We start from the raw sequence: 19102 nt of genomic DNA on the forward strand, positions 1-19102 counted from the left end.
TTTTATTTTTGACAATTTTATTGTGGAAATGAAAGTATCCCTTAGTGCATTAGACAAACTTGATAGAGATAACAATAAAACAAGAATTAAATGAATAAGTGAAAAAAAAAAATTATAGTACCACTTTGACAGATCAAAGCTTAACACAATAAAACTCAAAAAAATACGTGTACAAATACGGAACACATATTTATTATGACCAATAAACAATACCCAGCCATTTCGGAGAAATTAAGGTAGAAACAAAATACATTGAAAGGGAAAAATAATAAACATGCTGTTCCCTTATCATTGTCATCTAATAATCAATCTCGAATTCGAATGAAACATATTTTTGTATGATGGAAGCATTAAATGCATCTTCAGGAAGTGGAAGATTTGATCACCATGAAGAAAAAGGGATATTTGAATACTTTGGTTGGGTTTACCATCTGGGTGTTCATTCTATGGGCTCTGATTATCACCATCTCCGATTTTTATTTGTTAAGGGAAAATGTGTTGCCATGTACAAGCGTGATCCCCATGAAAATCCAGGCATTGTATGTTTTTTAAATTCTTTTTCTATTTTTTTATTAGCTTCTATGATCTTGATCAAGATCATTCTACTTTCATTTTTTTTCTATTAAAATTTTGCATTAAATTTTCCATCAAATTCAATTATACAAAGACTCAACTATATAGAAAGAAATTTCAAGCCCTTTCATATTTGAAATGCTTATAATGTAACTTAAAAGAAGGAACCCTAACGTCTAAGATTGAAAAAAGAATACAATCTAACTTCACCTGAGCATGCAATTAATTTGGTCATTTGTAAAAAAAAAGTTTTAACAGATCTTTTACAAATATGTTCAATGTTTTGTTTATTTATTTGGATGCATATAAAAGAAATCGTTTTTAACTAGATACTCCATAAATAAGCATTCAATTGAATGTGAAACTTTATTTCCCATCTCTTCCCCCAACTTTAAGTAATCTTGGAACTTCCTACTTATTATTCAAACATTGAACATTATGAAATGGCATATAGTTTAGTTTCGTTTTTAGCCCTTAAATGGTTTTATTTTCAGAAATCATCATCACATTTCAAAGTGTAAATCTTGAAATATACTTTTATACAATTACAAATCACATTATGATCTTTAATGATTATTATTATTCCATATACAATGTTCAATAATACGATGATCATCATGTTATGTTTTCTGTTTATCTATATCTTTATATAAAGCAAATATATTGAAATTATCCATTCCCATTTTATTATAACTCCCTTTGTCAATCCCATAAAGTTAAAAGTCTTACATTAGCTTTTTTGACAACCACCCACTCTTTTCTCTATCTCATAATTAGGAAAAAGAAATTAAAGTTGAAAAAAAAAAATTCACTTTACACTATCTTTAGAGAATTGACACTAGTTTTTATTGTAAAACATAAAAACATTTTAGATAAAAAACTATCCGTAGTATATATATATTTTTTCTAACAAAAATAATTTTAAAAATTTGAGAAAACAAATATAATAAAGAAAATATAAAGTTTTAGTATAAAATTATTTGAAAATGAAAATATATTAAAAATATAAAATATTAAAGTGTGTCTTGTCACACACTATGACTCTGGTATTTTTTATGAAAAAATTTGAAAATTAGTAAGTTTATCTTATATTAGTCAACACTTTTAATTATTAGTCTAATATTTTTAGTTTAGCAACTCAATAATATAATTTTAGACGATATTTTTAAATATTATTAACTAATTGCTAAATAAAAAAAATAAATTGTGCTAGTATTATCCTTTTAATGTGATGTCCGAAACTTTCTGTTGTAACCATATTTCTATTTATGTCTTTTTCTTTCTCTTTGTTTTTGTGGTTGTGGTGCAGAAACCTATAAGACTAGGGGTTGTAGGTCCCACACTAATGGTGGAGAATCTTGGGCAACGAAGGATTGCTAATATGGTGATCCACTAGCTAGTAAAATTTATGTTTTTCTTTTTTTTTTTTAATGTGCTCAATTGAATTGATCATACAATGGATGTGATTATAGATTATATATTTCAATTTTAAGCTAAATATTTCTATTCCTTTGTGTTCAGGATCTTTACGTAATAAGGATTTCCAATCGCTTAGACGATTCGAAAAAAGGAGATGTAAGTTATAGTTTGAAGTTATTTTTTCTATTATTATTGTTGATTTTGCTATTAGGGTTCATGAAGGTAGGAGAAGGGAATTTGGCACATTTTAGCTTTTGATCTTAAATATCTCAAAAAGAATATACGAAAACCTATTATAGCAGGAACGAATCTAGAAGGCTAAATTAGATGTATAAGAAAACGAAGTCCAATATGATAAAACATTCACAAAACACCCAACATATCAAAGTGCGAAAACATTCCAACGAAGTTGCAGAAAGAGAACATAGCATATGAAAATAAATTTACATCAAACAACACATGTCTTGTAATGACTATCATGCCCTTAGAATAAGGAAAATACTAAGGTATCTTGTATATGCATAAAAAACGAGACAAAATAAGAGAATCCTTGATGAGATAAAACTTGAGGTAGACCCCCCAAACATGAGTAAATATAATTTCTAGGCGTACCTTAAACTGAAATAATCTTCCAATTGAAAGGAGAGGTTACGTTGTACATTTAGCCATGCAGCAATATTTACATAAAATAAAGTCACTGTTGATTTTAGTAGATATAATGTTACATGCAGTTATGACAGAAAAAACTATGCTAGAAGCACTATATATGCATGACCTAATTTCTTGTGTCACAGGTGAAAGCTAACTAAAAGCAAAAACCATAATAGAAATTAAACAATAACAGAATAACTACCTGAATTAAATAGCAACAAATCAAAATAAAATTGCTTGCTTAGTCTCTCTCTCAATCTTTTTTTTTTTTTGGTGACAATCTCTTTCTCAATCTCTATCTCTCAATTTTTATTTTTTAGTTTCATTTTCTCTTCTAAATGTTACCTAAATGATCATTCTTAATAATATAGTCCTATTTTTAATATCATGCATGACAAAGTATTTACTCTATATTAAAGAGCTTATTAGTTTAAAATGTTACGTTTTCATGGATAAATTTTACATTTTTATTGAACATAAATGAATTTTTATTTATTTATTAACATATATATTTCATTGAAGATCGCTTGTGCTACAGCGACAGAAGCTCAGAGATGGATGGAAGCATTTAATCATGCCAAGCAACAGGTATAATATATCATAGTTGGATAATGCTACGCGTATATAAAAAAAATTAGTCACAAAATTTATTTGTATAAAATTTATGTTAAAATATAAAATGTATATTAAAAATAAATTAAATAACATGTCTATTTATATATAAATACATAATAACTTATTTGATATCTAATTTTTAGTGGGTACATAATATTTTTTATAATAGTTATAAGGTTACAATAATATAATTTGTAAGATTAATTGATAATTATTTAAAAAAAGTTACTAATTACAAAATCTTTGGTTTTTAAATACTGATTGTATGGAAGTTTATAATATTTAGCTTTACGTTATATTGATTGTCATCATCATAAGTGAAAAATATGGACTAGTTCTTTGAATTAATTTGAGTGTCACGGATACATGGTTGTGAAAATCACTTAGTATTTGTTCTTTTTCAGGCTGAAAATGACTTGTCAAGCGGAGGCGATCCTAGAGAGAAACTAAATCAAGAGGAGTATGCATTTTATTTTTCCAATTATATACACACTTTGTTATTTTAGTCCTTAACATTTGACAAATTAGTCTTTTTTTTATTTTTTAGAAAATAATATAATTAAAGTATTAAAATATAATTATGGTAGGTGTATAATAAAATCAGCTATTAAAATTTATTATTAATATAAAATATATGTTAAAATATAAAATATATATTAAAAATAAATTAAATAACATATATTTGTACATAAATACATGATGACTATTTTAATAATTAAATTTGATACACAAATACTATTTTTTTATTAACATATATATATATATATATATCTAGAAGTTTAAAAAGTAAGAAGCTCATTTGTTTATTTATTTTAACAATAAGTGAATAACTGGATATGTTGTCTTTCCTTATTAGTACGCTTTTGATGATTTAATCCCAATCAGTTATTAGATAATAGATATGTTACTTTTGATTTCATCCTATTTTCAGAAGAGGTTATCATAAGTTGACATGTCATTTTGTCTTTATATTTGTATAAGGCTCGATCTCGATCATCGCAATCGACATAGTGTGAAGCGATTTGGCTCTGGATTAAGAAAGCTTATAAGAATTGGACAAGGTAAAAAGAAAAAGAAAAGGCATTCCTTGATTTAATATATATAAAATATATAAAAAAAATATTGTTTCCTATTTCTAACACTTCAACGTTCAACCCAACAACTCTCTTTAAAAGTGAAAAGTAATAACTATTTTGATTAATCTTACATTTATTATCATGTATATATTTAAACTTTAGAATTTAAGATTAACTGATAGAATAATATTAGAGAATTAATTCTTTTATAAAACATTTGCTATTTTTTTAAAAAATTATTTTATTTATTTTAAATTTTAAATCCTAAATCATAAATTTTTAATCTTTTGCACCCTAAATTATAAACTCTAGATGCTAAAATTGACTAATCTATACTTTCTCTAATTGATATCAAATACGCTAATAAAAGTAATGCTAAAAGAAATAAATTAATGTTCAAATATACACTTGTAAATGAGAATTTTCGGGCAATCTTTTTCTTTTTCTTTCTAAAAGCGAAAGAAAATAGTATGCAAATCAAAATTTGTTTTTTTATACGGGGTGCGAAGAAAAGAGAGGGTCAAAATTGCAAGAAAAGAATAAATTGGAATAATGGGTTTGAGAGACATGATGGATTAGTGTTATTAATTACATTTGCTTTTATAAACAAGTAGGTTAAACATTTGATTCAGGTGTATGATTACGTTATGCTTTCGTTATATATTAGAATTTGCATAGTACTCAACCTGTTATCCCCATCAAATTGTGAAGGTGAGTTTAATTTCTAAATAAATATCTATTACATTTTTACAAAGAATCATAAACGTAAGTTCTACTTTTCTATATGCTAATATTGTTATACTATCTTTTTTAATTTATTTTATATGTCTTTGTTAATAAATATAATAGTTGACTTAATTTTCCCCTTTTTCATGCGAAAGGCCCAGAGATACTTTCACGACAATCATCAAGAACAAGAACAAGAAGTTTTAGTTTTGACGGATTTGATAAGGATCAAGATGTATTTGAAGAACATCAATGGAAGTGTGTTCGTACCATGTCCGGTACTATTTGTTTTATTAGGAAAATATATACAGTGCTTGTTTGAATTTCCTTAAGTGAGATAAGCTCCACCTTATTCTATGATATTGGTGAGTTGAACTGATTTAGTTATTACGTTTTAATTGTAAAAATTTAATTTTTTAAATTTAAAAAATGTATTAATATAATTTTTTATGTATTTTTTATTACTAAAACTCAATGCCGTTAGTAATGTAACTCAAATCTTGCCACACTTAATATATTAAAATGATTCTGGAAGCATTTTGACGCTAAAAAAAATATTAAACAATGTCGTTTGAGGGTTATGACAAGGAATTTGTTTATGACAAGATTGTTTGAACCCTCAAATGACGTAGTTTAATATTTTCTTTAGCGTCAAAATGCATATGACGTCGTTTTAATATGTCCAGCATGACAAGATTTGAGTTACGTCACTAACGGCGTTGAGTTTTTGTGACGGAAAATACACGAGAGACTATATTAATGCACCTTTTTTTAAATTTGGAAAACTAAATTGTAACAATTAAAAAATTAAGGACTAAATCAATGCAATTCGTCAATCACATAGATCAAAGTGAAACTTAATTCTCATTAAATTGATAAAAAATATCTTTTTTTAATAAAAAAAATCTTTTTACTCTTCTATTTTTTGGGTTACACTTCTTTCTTTTTGTTGGCCAGGACTGAACTTTCATTTATTTATTAATTAATTTTATTTCAGGCGTTAGAATTTTTGAGGACCTCACGAATTACAAGGTATCCATGTTTCTAAATTTTTGTGGTAAAAGACGGTATTGAAGCTATATATATCTTAAAAATCCACTTGCTTTGAATTTAATTGTCCTGGCTATTCTGAAAAGATTTGTAAAAGGAATGATTCCAGGTTGTTTTAGAATTTTATCTCTTTTGTTAGAAATACAATGAAATTAATTATGAAAAAAATTATTTCATTTTAATTTTATCTCATTTTATGTTGAACATATCAATAAAGAGAATAGAGATTAACACAGTTATATATTTTTGATCAGCTTTTAAGTGTATTGAGACTTATATTTGGTCTTCACCACAAATTATAGTAAAATTTTCACTATAATTAAATTAGTTGCAGTCTCTAATTCAACAAATTAAATAATTAATTCTAATATAAATCATCAAGAACTTCAGAGTTCAAACCATGCTCACAAACGTCTAAATTTCTAATACAACTTAAAAAACAGAGAATTGAAGTTTAGTAATTTTTTAAGTACTAACCTAACTTAAAAAAGGAGAACTACATGAATTAATCCAAAATTCACGCCTTTGAATGACACCGTTACAAAGAAATAGAATTATGATTTTTCTCAACTTATCTCGCTTTTTTTCACACCCTGTTTTTTCTACAATTCCTCACATAAATATTAAAGCAGTCTTTTGCTTTATATATATATATATATATGTTATATTTATTCTCATTTTTCTTGTTCAAATATTTGAATGATAATACGAAAATATTTGAAAAATAATAAAAATTAATTTAAATTAGTTCAAAGTTAGCTTATTTTACATTTATTAATTATTTTTTAAATAAATACATAATACTCATAACTCAATCAATTAGTTTATGATTGTCAATTATTATTAATTTTAGTTCTAAACTCAAAATATTGAACTCAATTTTGATTTATTATTTTTATCTTTGTGATTAGATAGTTCTTTCTCGTTATTTATTTTGTAGATTCATGACAATGTTAGTTTAATTATTTTGAACTTCTTTTATTTGCTATACATTATTGAAAAACAATTATAGGTAAATTTGTTTTCCTCAGTTAAATTAATTGTCAACATATTAAGGTTGTTTTTTTTTTCTTTTTAAAATATTACATTTTCTCATAGACATTGACATAACTAGTTTCCACAAATAGATATGATGTTATAATTTCGTATTATTAGTAAAAAGACACTTCGAATGTATTATAATCATCTATTTGTAACACTGAGTGTATTAATTTATTATGATATGATAGGTAATTATATTCTTCTTTGGCATTCTTTTTATATTTTGTAGATTAATAAAAGTGTCTTAGCAAAGTCGGTTGCTGTCATTGATACAAGTGCAGAAACTGTGTTAGAAGTGTTTCTAAGCATTGAACGAGAGAAAAGATATGAGTAAGTTAGTTACACGTAACATAAGGTACTTGAAGAATAATATTCTATGAGATCTAATCAATATAACTTTTTTTTTTTTTGAAGGTGGGATATGTTGATGTGTGACATAGAGTTGGTTGAATCTTTTGATGGACATTATGATGTTCTTTACGGAACATATGATCCTAAGTATCTTACTCGGTAATTTATGCATGATAAGAAACTATTTCAATTTAATTTCCAAATACTTTATTTGAAACTTATAATTTTAATAATATGAATTAGTTGGTAAATTTTTATTGAATATATACTAATATTTGTAATTCATATAGCTGATTTTATTTGATGGGATAAAATTTTGTTGTTTTTTTAATAATATAATTTTTTTTTTTACAAAAGTTCTCAATCGAAGAAAATTAAACTAAGAGTTTGCACTATAATACATGTAATAATTACTAGAGAACATGAGAATCATCATATTATAGACAAAGATAATGTGAAAATTACAAATTCTAATAGAACTATACATTTTCCATTTTAATTTTACCAAACTTAATTTGGTGTTTTAAATTTTCTCCTTAAACACACACCGATTCAGTTTGGATAGACAGTTTAATTAAGTTCTTTTTAAAAAAATAGCTTAAACAATAAATGATTATATTAAAAATAGCTTATAAATAAATTATTTTATATTTAAATTTTTAGTTCTAAAAATACTTATTTTATAGAAATGTGATAAAAAGTAGTAGTATTATGAGAGAAGTCATTTTTTTTAACTTCTCTATAAATTTCTAAATGACTTCTTAGAAAGCCATAATTTAATTTTAAAATTGTACCAAACATTAATACTACTACTTTTCATAAGTCAAAAGCTCAAAAAAATTACTTTTAAAGCTTCCCAAACTACCATAATATAGTGCATTTCTTATTTCTGTACTTAAAGTGTTAATTGTTAAATTTGGTAAAATTTTGTCTACACTGCTATTTACATGATTTCAACTTGACTCGTATTAGACATTTTGCTATTTAAGATTTGTTTTATTTGTGTTTTTTTGTCCCATCTTTTGTATATAAAATGAAGTTGTAGCTAATTAATTAATTAAAGGTTAGTTGAGTTATGACGACTTAATCCGTACGAACAAGAAAATATAATTTGAAATGTTATATTTCAATTTCGGACAATGTTATGTAATTAATGATTTTTTTGAACAATATGAACAACTATCAATTAAATAAAAATACATTATATTTTTAAATTATCTATCTAAATCTTAGTAAAATGAATATCCAATATATTCATTGTTCACATTATTTTAATATTTTTATTGTTTACCTATACTTTTTCATTTCAAAAAATGTAGGTGGAATTCAAAGCGAGATTTTATCTTCTCTAGGCAATGGTTTCGTGGACAAGATGGCAATTACAGTAAGTATATTTATGAAAGTGAAAGTTGGTTGTGTAATTTTACATAGTATTGATATATAAAAATTTTTCACGTTTGATTATTTCAGCAATCTTGCAGTTGCCAGCTACTCATAAGAAAAAGCCTCCAAGATCAGGGTATCGGCGTACAAAAATTAATCGTAAGAGGATATCTTATTTCAATTAGTTTTTCTTTCTAAAAATTGTTTGTGTTCACTTGCTTTACATTTTTAACATCCTAAAATTTAAGTGATTTGAAAATAATCATCATCATTTTCTTCTGGGATCCAATTCTCCCACTCTCCTTTCCCCATGTTTTGAATGATTTCAGGCCCAATCAACCACTTTTGTTTCAACTACCCTCTCATCGTACATCCTACCATTCATTCTCCATAAATACTCTATCTAATGATTCGTCCTCACTCCCTCTTGCTTCTCTTACCACCAACCTTGATTCTAAGTCACGCGATGCACATGACAACTCCCACTATTCTCCTCACCATTCCTCTTCTTATTCACATCTTTTTTTTGGGATCCAATTCTCTCTCTTGCACCCACCCTTCTCTCATTTAATTCATTAATGTTGCAACTCACATTCTTTCCTATACCATGCACATGCAGTATATAGTTTTACATTTAGTGTTTTGGTAGTGAATATGAACCTATGGAGCTTTTTATTTTAGGTTTTTGAATGTGTTTCAAGTTTTCATGTACATTATATAGGTTTCTGAATCCTGCGCTTACCAATGAGAAAAAATAGAATTAAAGTTTTAAAATTTGAATAAGGGTAGATTTAAAAAAAATGTTATTAAAATTTTAATTTTTATTTTAAAAATTTTAAGTATCATGTGTTTTCACTTTCTAAAAATATCAAAGAAATTAAAACTTTAAATCTCAAAAATATAATATTAAATCTTAATTTTTTAATCTCAATTCTAGTATTTACAAACAAACGTAGTTTTAATGTATTGAAAATTTAAAAAGGACAATTGATTTTTTTATTTGACTAATTTTCTTTCTTCTTATTATTATTATTATTTTTTTCTTTTTGTAGCATCTACATGGGAGATTAGAAATTTGAACACTCCAATGGGAGTAGATAGACAAAAATGTTTAGTCACCCATACATTAGAGATACACTCTGTATCTTGGTTTCATTGGAAGAACAACAACCAAAACTCCAAATTCGAGAGAAGTATTCCTTATGCTTTACTGTGCCAAGTAGCAGGTAAAGTAATTCAACTTATATTTATTTTTTATTTCTTAATTTAAAAAAAAACAACCTAAACTAAATACAGCTTAATATTTATTTATTTTTTAAAATGGTAGGTCTGAAGGAATATATTGGAGCGAATCCATCAATCCAACAAAAGAATGCGACGAGTGCTCGTCATGCCAATATCGCAAAATCTCCTGTTTCTAGTGCTAAGTATGAAGATGATGAGGTGCAGGATGAGTTCTACGATGCAATTACTGCATATTCATCAGATGAAGAAACTTATGATCACCAGGTTTCTTTAAATTTCAATTTATTATGCCTGCTTGGTTTAAATATTTGCATTTTAGAGTTTGATACCTTGCTTATTATGTTAGGAGCGCAAAGCCAAACCAAACAATGCTTCACCACACACAGCTTCAAATAAAATTTCAGGTAATTTTTTCATTGCCCTTTATTTATTGTGTTTTCTAATGGTAATTAATAAAGGCCATAAGGCATTATAGTTTTTTTTTTTTCTTACACATTTCTATTTTTTATTTTTTTTTTTTATGTTTCAATCTTCCAGTCCATCAACTACTTTAAGCTAATGAAAAAGATGTCAAATTTGATGTGCAATTTCCACATAAATGAGACTTATATATATGTTTATTCCACACAAATTTAGATTCTAAAATACTTGTTTATGTATTGTGCTAGTTCCAGCTGCAGAGATAATGAGAGAATTGGATACTAGTTTAGATCCTATCCCACTTGATGTGAGTGGTGTTCATGGTTCTTTACGAAAAGGGAATGATGAGAAGGACACTGACTGTTGGACTTGTCCCAGTTGTGAAGGATTTAAGATTAGAGGAAAGAATTATTTAAAAGATAATACAAAGGTTAGTTCACTACATAACTACATAATTATGTGAAACTCGCCTTTATCTTAAGGCGTATTCCATGTTCAAGTTGCTGAAATTTTGAAGCATAAAGTGTCATTTTCGTTTTAAATATTTTGGATAAGAACTAATCTTGTTTTTATTTTTATTTTTTATTTAATTTGCGACTATAACATTTTAAAAATAATTTAATATATTCCAATGTTAATCTATCAAAAAATATTGATGAAGATAGTGGCATATATAGCTGATGAAAAGTGATGATAAATATTGAGTTACTTTTGAAATATTTGGAATACGAATATATATGACAAAAAATAAAATAACATTACAGACACTATTAATATTTACCTATATATTTGGAATAAAAATCATATGTTTTTATAATTATTTAGAGACGTGGATTTGTAATCTAGCTGTAAATGAGAAGAAATAAAAGTATTTATATATCTGTTTTTATATATACTGAATTCATTAACTATCTAATCAGAATTAATGGTGTGGTGCTTCTATCTTCTTTAGTTTACCCATTATTTTTGTTTCTCCAATAAAGAAACAATAGGGGATACATTTCTCAATTTAGCACAAGTGGCATATTGTTAAAGTGACCAACCTATATTATTTTAGATATATTGACATTTATATGAAATTTCTGATGCAGATAGTTGGTGGGGATCCGCTTCTCAAGCTCATAGCTGTTGATTGGTTAAAAGTTGACAAAGCTATGGATAGAGTTGCATTGCACCCTAAATGCTTAGTTCAGGTTTGCTTGAGCATTTTGATTGGAGATTTAAAAAAAAAAAACTTTAATTATCTCAAGCTTGTGATTTATATAAATCTTAGGAAATTTATTAAATTTGTCTCTACTCTTTGATATGTACGTTCATTCAATTCTTAATATATATGAAAGCTTTTAGAACTCGTCATTGCATTTATTACTGGCTTCCATGTTTATGAGATTGAATAAAAGTATATATACAGAGAGAGAGAGAGTAGTTTAATAAATTTTTAATAAATTGTAATTGGTATGAAAGTACGATTTAAAGCATAAAATTCATATAAGATAATTTATTGAATTTAAGTTTCATTTAAGAATTAGATTCCAGCGAATTAATTTTTAGTCTGTCAGAATTAAAAAATATCATGGACACAAGAAAAATCTATATAAATTATCTGATATGGATTCTTTACCCTTAAATCTTATTTCATACGAGCTATAATTTCATGACAATATATTTGTTTAATTTGTTCCTTTTTTCATGGGAACTATGTTAATTGTCAAAACATATGTTTATGGCTCTTTTCATGTTATATACTATATTTTTCATTCCAATGTATAATAATCCCATAGAAATTAGTTTAGTGTTTAATGTTTATCGTTATAGCTTTTCTACAAACTTTTACAATAGAGTTTACTTCACTTGAAGTTTTTGTGTTGTGTTGTTGAGAATGTCATAGTATTTATATTTATGTATGTTGTTTTGCACATCTTTGAATAAAATGATAAACTAATAAAATAATCAAACTTCTCACAATCAAATAATAAAATATTTTGTAGTACATTATCATATTTTTATATTTTTATTTTGATTATATTATTTACAAAACTTTATTTTATTTTTTTAATAAAGTTTGATTATAAATATATACATATATCATTATTTTGTATTTTTCAATAATATAGCATGGTTAGTTTTTCTTACCAGGTTATTATCGAAACCTTTTATTTGAATATGTGAGGTTGTTGATTCTTTTCACTATAAATCATCATATTTTAATCCTTTTTTTTCTTGAATTGCAGTTAGAAGAAGGAAAAAAGCTTCCTTTTATTCTTGTATTCAATCTACAGGTATGAATAAGTATTTGATTAATGAAGTTAATTCTTATGAAGAAGAGTTTTTATTTTGTGATAATCGAATGTCAGGTTCCAGCAAAACCAAACTACAGTTTGGTTCTATATTACGCATCCGATAGGCCAATAAAAGAAGATTCTCTATTGGCTAAGTTTGTGGATGGAAGTGATGCATTTCGTGATTCAAGATTCAAACTAATTCCAAGTATAGTTGAGGTATGTAATTTTTAATGAATGAATTAAAGCATTTATTTGATAAATAATGGTTTTCTTTTTATACAGGGATACTGGATGGTAAAGCGAGCTGTAGGAACAAAAGCTTGCTTGTTGGGCAAAGCTGTCACATGTAAATACCATCGACAAGATAATTTTTTAGAGGTAATTATTCAAACTTAAGAAAATTTATGTTCCTTCTAACATATATTGGGGATCTTGTAGTATTTTCTAAAAAATGTTTGAAAGATAATAAAAAATTAACATAAAATTAAATATTTTATATTTTTTTAATTATTTTCAAAATAATTAAACCATATTAAATATATATAATTACAAATATTATATATATAAAATTAAATAAAATAAATTTAAATTATTATTTTTCTAACATTACCGCTATCGCGTTATTGGAAATATACTACACCAAAAATGTCAATAATTTAGCATTAATTGTGGATTTATATATGTTAATAAGTCCTAATCCGTATTAACAACTAGCCATTCATTATGAAGCAGTACTATTGTCTTGTATTCTCCCGTTATTAAAGATACGCAATTAATTAGGATATTGTGTGTAGTAGTTTTCAATTTGATAGGAATTTTGTTTTTGCATGCAGATAGATTTGGATATTGGATCCTCTTCAGTAGCTAGGCGTGTGATTGGACTTGTCATGGGATATGTCACAAGCCTAGTGGTTGACCTTGCCATTTTGATAGAGGTTTCTTCCTTTAATAATACTTCTAATTATATTTAATGATAAATATTTCCATGCTCCCTTCGTTTAAACTAGCACGTTATTTTAAGTACTAATGGTAAAATTAACTTAAGTAAAAGCGTCATTTTAAAGGCTGTAAATTTCAGATTTAGATCGACTATCATAATATATTTTGATTATGATAAAATTAAATTTAAGATAGATTTTTCTTTTTTTTTTTTTTCCTTCTTTCAGACATTTATCATAGTAAACTTTATTTTCTCTTTGTGTCGGTAAGATAAAAATTAAAAAAATATCCTGTAAAATATACAGAAAAAAATGTTTTTGTATGTGTTTTCTCTTTTAATCTAATGTGTCTATCAAATACTAGTAATAGTATTAAGGAATAAAATTAAATCATTAATAATTTATAAATAATTATAATTAAACTATAATAAAAATTTATATTACAATAAAGTTCCAACACTAATGTGACAATTAGGATGTGCAACTTGATACTCACCATTTCCATAATTGTAGGCAAAAGAGGAGGACGAATTACCAGAATACATTCTTGGAGCTGTTCGATTAAATCGCCTAAGCATTGATTCTGCTGTATCATGGGAATCTTGAGGCCTTTGCCAAAATTAATAAACAATTTGATTCTAGCTAGTTAATTTTTTGGCTCAAATGCTTACAATTACATTGAAGAATCAAATTATAATGAAAGTATAGTCTTTTATTTTTTTTCTCTTAATGCATATATCCTTTTAGTTCCTTTTGCCACTTACTCATTTACCATTTATAGTTTCACTAGCTCTTTCTTTTGATTAAGTTTTCTGTTGTGTTTTTTATTTTTTATTTTTGTTTGTTTCAATGATTGAAATCCAATTAACATTTTTTATACAGAAACTTTATCAAAATATTGCTTGATAAATTGCTGAGACTATAAGAGATTAATAGTTCCATTCTAATTGAACACAAGTTATAATTATAATTGGTTGAATGATTTTTAAGGGCCAAATTTAAAACAAGACTTTAATGTAGAAAAACCAGAATTTAGTTTATCATATCAATAACTTTGAATGTGTACAACTCCTTGTTGTGAAATGATATTAAGTTGCAATCAATTGGAAATGACAACCTTGCATACCTAGTCTATCTAGTTCAAATTTCATATTGGTTTAAGCTTTAAGAAATGAATTATAAAATTAGGAGAAGTTATGTTTATTGATTTTCAAAACAGGATTCTACAGGAATAGAACCAACTTTCAAAGTAGAATAGAGTAATTTGTAAATGGAAGCCACCAAGATTAAAATAAGGGTTAAGAGTATACGAAGATCGGATCGAATCGGATCGGATCGAAATTTCAATCCAATCAACACTAAACTCATTTCATAGGACATCTACATTTTTTATGCTCGGATCTGATTCGCATATTTGCAAATAAAATCAAATCGGCATCAAACATAATTGCAAAAAATATATATTAAAATATTTATTTTTATAAAAAAAATCAATAAAACATCTTTCGCCTTTTTTTAATCTGTTTAGCAACCATTCATTCCTCACGCAGCAGGCAACAACACCTCAAAACACAACTCAACATGTAAAATTATTGAAATTTTTTTTTTTTAAAGATTTAAACTCCTGCAGGCAAGAACTGAAAAACAAATAGCATTTAGAACTAACTTTTTGTATATCAAAGTAAATTGAACTAGTAATTAATTTTTTGCAGTATAACACTTTTTATATCTAAATTTAAAGAAAAAAAAAAATGAAGCACTGCAGGCAAAAATATAAGACCAAAATTGAGCCACCACGCAACACTATAGGAGGAGAACAAAAGACGCCTAGCAACTTCGGAGATCTGACAGTAGCAGCGGTGGCAATGCGACAATACCAAATAGGTGATGCGGCTAGATCACAAGCACAATTTGGCAAGGAACGGCACTGTGATGGAAGAGAGAGGAACCATGGCGACGGATGAGGCAATGAAGAACAGAGGAAGGGATGAACGAAAAAGTGTCGTCGAAGCAGTGGCGGAGCTTAAGTCAGACAAGGGGCCATGCCTCCAAACTTTTTATAAAAAAATTAGTAGTAGTTCTTCAAAAAATAAAAAGTAGTTCAGCTGGCTTAGATGTTTTATTATAACTTAAAGTATCCAGAATTTCCATCTCATACTTTTGTTGCATATTAATTTTTTGTAAGTGGGTTTTGTTGACTTCACAACATATTAAAATTTTAAGATAAAAATAAAAAAAATCATTACCCACGTGTGTATAACTTATTATCCCGTCTCTATTTCAATTTTGATTTTGTTACACGCTAGAACACTTCAATTTCGATTTTTCTCTTTTTCTTGTGGATAGTTTGGTTATTTACATTGAAAAAGAAATTGTTGAAAATTTTAGTTCTGATTCAATTATTGAAGATTTTAAATCATTAAAAACTCGAAGAGTACCATTATAAACTATTTTATATTTTTCATCTGTAGAATTATTTATTTATTATCTTATTAGTAACAAACTTAAAGAATTATTATATTTATAAATTTTATTTTGATATAAATATTATTATAAAATTTTTATGTTAAATTTACGGCCCCCCAAAATTTTGTTTCAACCTCCGCCACTGCGTCGAAGCCAAGAAGGACGTCGACAAAGAGGAACCATGCACGGTGAACTGAGAGCAGGAATGGTGAGAAGTCTTCGGCATGGATGAGATCAGGTCTGAGAAGAGGGTTGGAGTGAGGTGAAGTTCTGGGTAAGGTTGAGTCTATGAGGGGTGCTTTAAAGCGTGTCGATAGCTCAAAAAAACGTGACGAAAAGCTATTGTTACTTTTTTTTTTTTTACTTTTTGACACGCTTTAAAAATATGGCAAAAGGCTGATTTTGTTGTAGTATTTTGTGTTAAGAGAGGTATTAGAGAAATTAGGTTTTGTGAGGTTAATATAATATATATATTTTATTTTTTTATTTACTAGATGTGGATTTACATATCTTCGATTTGGATCCGCAGATGCAGCTGTAATATCCACGATCAGATCCTACTAGAGTGAGGATCAGATCAGATCCAATTCGATCATCTTGTAGATTGGATAATATCCGCAAATTATGAATTTTATAAACACTTCTAGTCGGGTTAAGTCTTGCTTTTGTAAAAACTTTTAATATCCTACATGCACATGTCTCCTAATATTAATTTGGTTTTAAAATATTTTTTTCTTTTGAGTACCTGATCAAAATTAAAAGTAAGTTAAACTAATTTGTAAGTTAGTTTAAATTTGACTCATTAACAATTATGAGCATGTGTTAAGTAAAATTGATCTGATATATTAAATGAGTAACTTAAGTATAGATATACTTAATTCATTAACTTGTAAGTTGGTTATATATATATATATATATATATATATATATATATATAAAACCACGATAAACCTGTTTATTTTAAATTTGTAGCAGCAGTGACAATTTTAATGCAACTGAGACAGCAGTAGCAGTACCAATTTTGATTACGCTCGTAACAACAATAATTTTGATAGTTCCAATAGAATGTAACAATAAGGATTATGAATGGAGGTTCAGTGTCAAAACGAAGAAGATGGTGTAGTCACTTTTCTCTTCCAGTGAAAAGCTCCAGTAGTAAAGACGGCGGCAACCAAGGTTTTTGGTGATAGCGGCGTGATGAGCGGATAATTTATACGCTTTTTGTCATTATTTTTAGTATGTTTTTAGTATGTTTTAGTTAGTTTTTATTATATTTTTATTAGTTTTTAGTTAAAATTTACTTTTCTGGATTTTACTATGAGTTTGTGTGTTTTTCTGTGATTTCAGGTATTTTCTGGCTGAAATTGAGGGACCTGAGCAAAAATCTGATTCAGAGGCTGAAAAGGACTGCAGATGCTGTTGGATTCTGACCTTCCTGCACTCGAAGTAGATTTTCTGGAGCTATAGAAGCCCAATTGGCGCGCTCTCAATTACGTTGGAAAGTAGACATCCTGGGCTTTCCAGCAATGTATAATAGTCTATACTTTGCCTGAGATTTGATGGCCCAAACAGGCGTTCCAAGTCAGCTCAAGAATTCTGGTGTTAAACGCCGGAACTGGCACAAGAATGAGAGTTAAACGCCCAAACTGGCACAAAAGCTGGCGTTTAACTCCAAGAAAAGTCTCTACACATGAAAGCTTCAATGCTCAGCCCAAGCACACACCAAGTAGGCCCGGAAGTGGATTTTTATGTCATTTACTCATCTTTGTAAACCCTAAGCTACTAGTTCTCTACAAATAGGATCTTTTGCTATTGTATTAAAGAATCTTTGGATCATGTTTTTATGATTGAACCCTCTTTGGGAGGCTGGCTGGTGGACGAAATTGTGATCCTCTTTGTATTTGCATGAGATTTAAAAATTGGCTCTATTGGAATTTATGATCACAACTTCATTCAACTTAACCAGCAAGTGTACTGGGTCATCCAAGTAATACCTTACGTGAGTAAGGGTCGATCCCACAGAAATTGTTGGTATGAAGCAAGCTATGGTTACCTTGTAAATCTCAGTCAGGAGGATAAAATTATGGAATTTAGAAAATCAAATATGATTAATAAAAATAAACAGAAAATAAAATAGGATAGAAATACTTATGTAAATCAATAGTGGAATTTCAGATAGGCGTGTGGAGATGCTAGAATCCTTTCGAATCTCTACTTTCTTATTGCTTTCATCCAATCCTTCTTACTCCTTTCCATGGCAAGCCGTATGTAGGGCATCACCATCATCAATGACTACTTTTAATCCTCTCGGGAAAATGGTCCTATGCGTTGTCACTGCACGGCTAATCGTCTGGAGGCATCACCCTTGTTGATAGCTACATCCCATCCTCTCAGTGAAAATGGTCCAAATGCTCTGTCACAGCACGGCTAATCATCTGTCGGTTCTCAATTAGGTTGGAGTAGAATTCCTTGATTCTTTTGCGTTTGTCATCACGCCCAGCCTTCAGGAGTTTGAAGCTTGTCACAGTCATTCAATACCGGAATCCTACTCGGAATACCACAGACAAGGTTAGACTTTCCGGATTCTCGGGAATGCCGCCATCTATCTAGCTTATACCACGAAGATTCTATTGGGGAATCTAAGAGATATGCGCCCGGCCTAAGGTAGAACGGAAGTGGTTGTCAGTCACGCGCATTCATAGGTGAGAATGATGATGAGTGTCACGGATCATCACATTCATCAAAGTGTTGTGCAACGTATATTTTGGAATAAGAATAAAAGAGAATTGAATAGAAAGTAATAGTAATTGTATTGAAACTTGAGGTACAGCAGAGCTCCACACCCTTAATCTATGGTGTGCAGAAA

At 27.7% G+C, this 19102-nt stretch overlaps 1 protein-coding gene across 1 annotated transcript; it reads left to right on the forward strand.

Moving 5' to 3' along the window:
- Window positions 1-341: 341 nt before the first annotated feature.
- Window positions 342-14376, forward strand: LOC130965900 (protein ENHANCED DISEASE RESISTANCE 2-like). The gene is made up of 22 exons (XM_057890659.1): window positions 342-539; window positions 1883-1957; window positions 2095-2148; window positions 3166-3231; window positions 3663-3718; window positions 4240-4319; window positions 5216-5338; window positions 6058-6092; window positions 7381-7481; window positions 7566-7661; window positions 8822-8886; window positions 8973-9044; window positions 9938-10111; window positions 10213-10394; window positions 10477-10534; window positions 10799-10984; window positions 11646-11743; window positions 12782-12829; window positions 12905-13048; window positions 13115-13210; window positions 13666-13767; window positions 14284-14376. The coding sequence occupies exons 1-22, from the start codon at window positions 342-344 to the stop codon at window positions 14374-14376; spliced, it is 2202 nt and encodes a 733-aa protein (XP_057746642.1).
- Window positions 14377-19102: the final 4726 nt, after the last annotated feature.

The sequence above is a fragment of the Arachis stenosperma genome, chromosome 3 (assembly GCF_014773155.1).
Source record: "Arachis stenosperma cultivar V10309 chromosome 3, arast.V10309.gnm1.PFL2, whole genome shotgun sequence".
Taxonomy (NCBI): domain Eukaryota; kingdom Viridiplantae; phylum Streptophyta; class Magnoliopsida; order Fabales; family Fabaceae; genus Arachis; species Arachis stenosperma.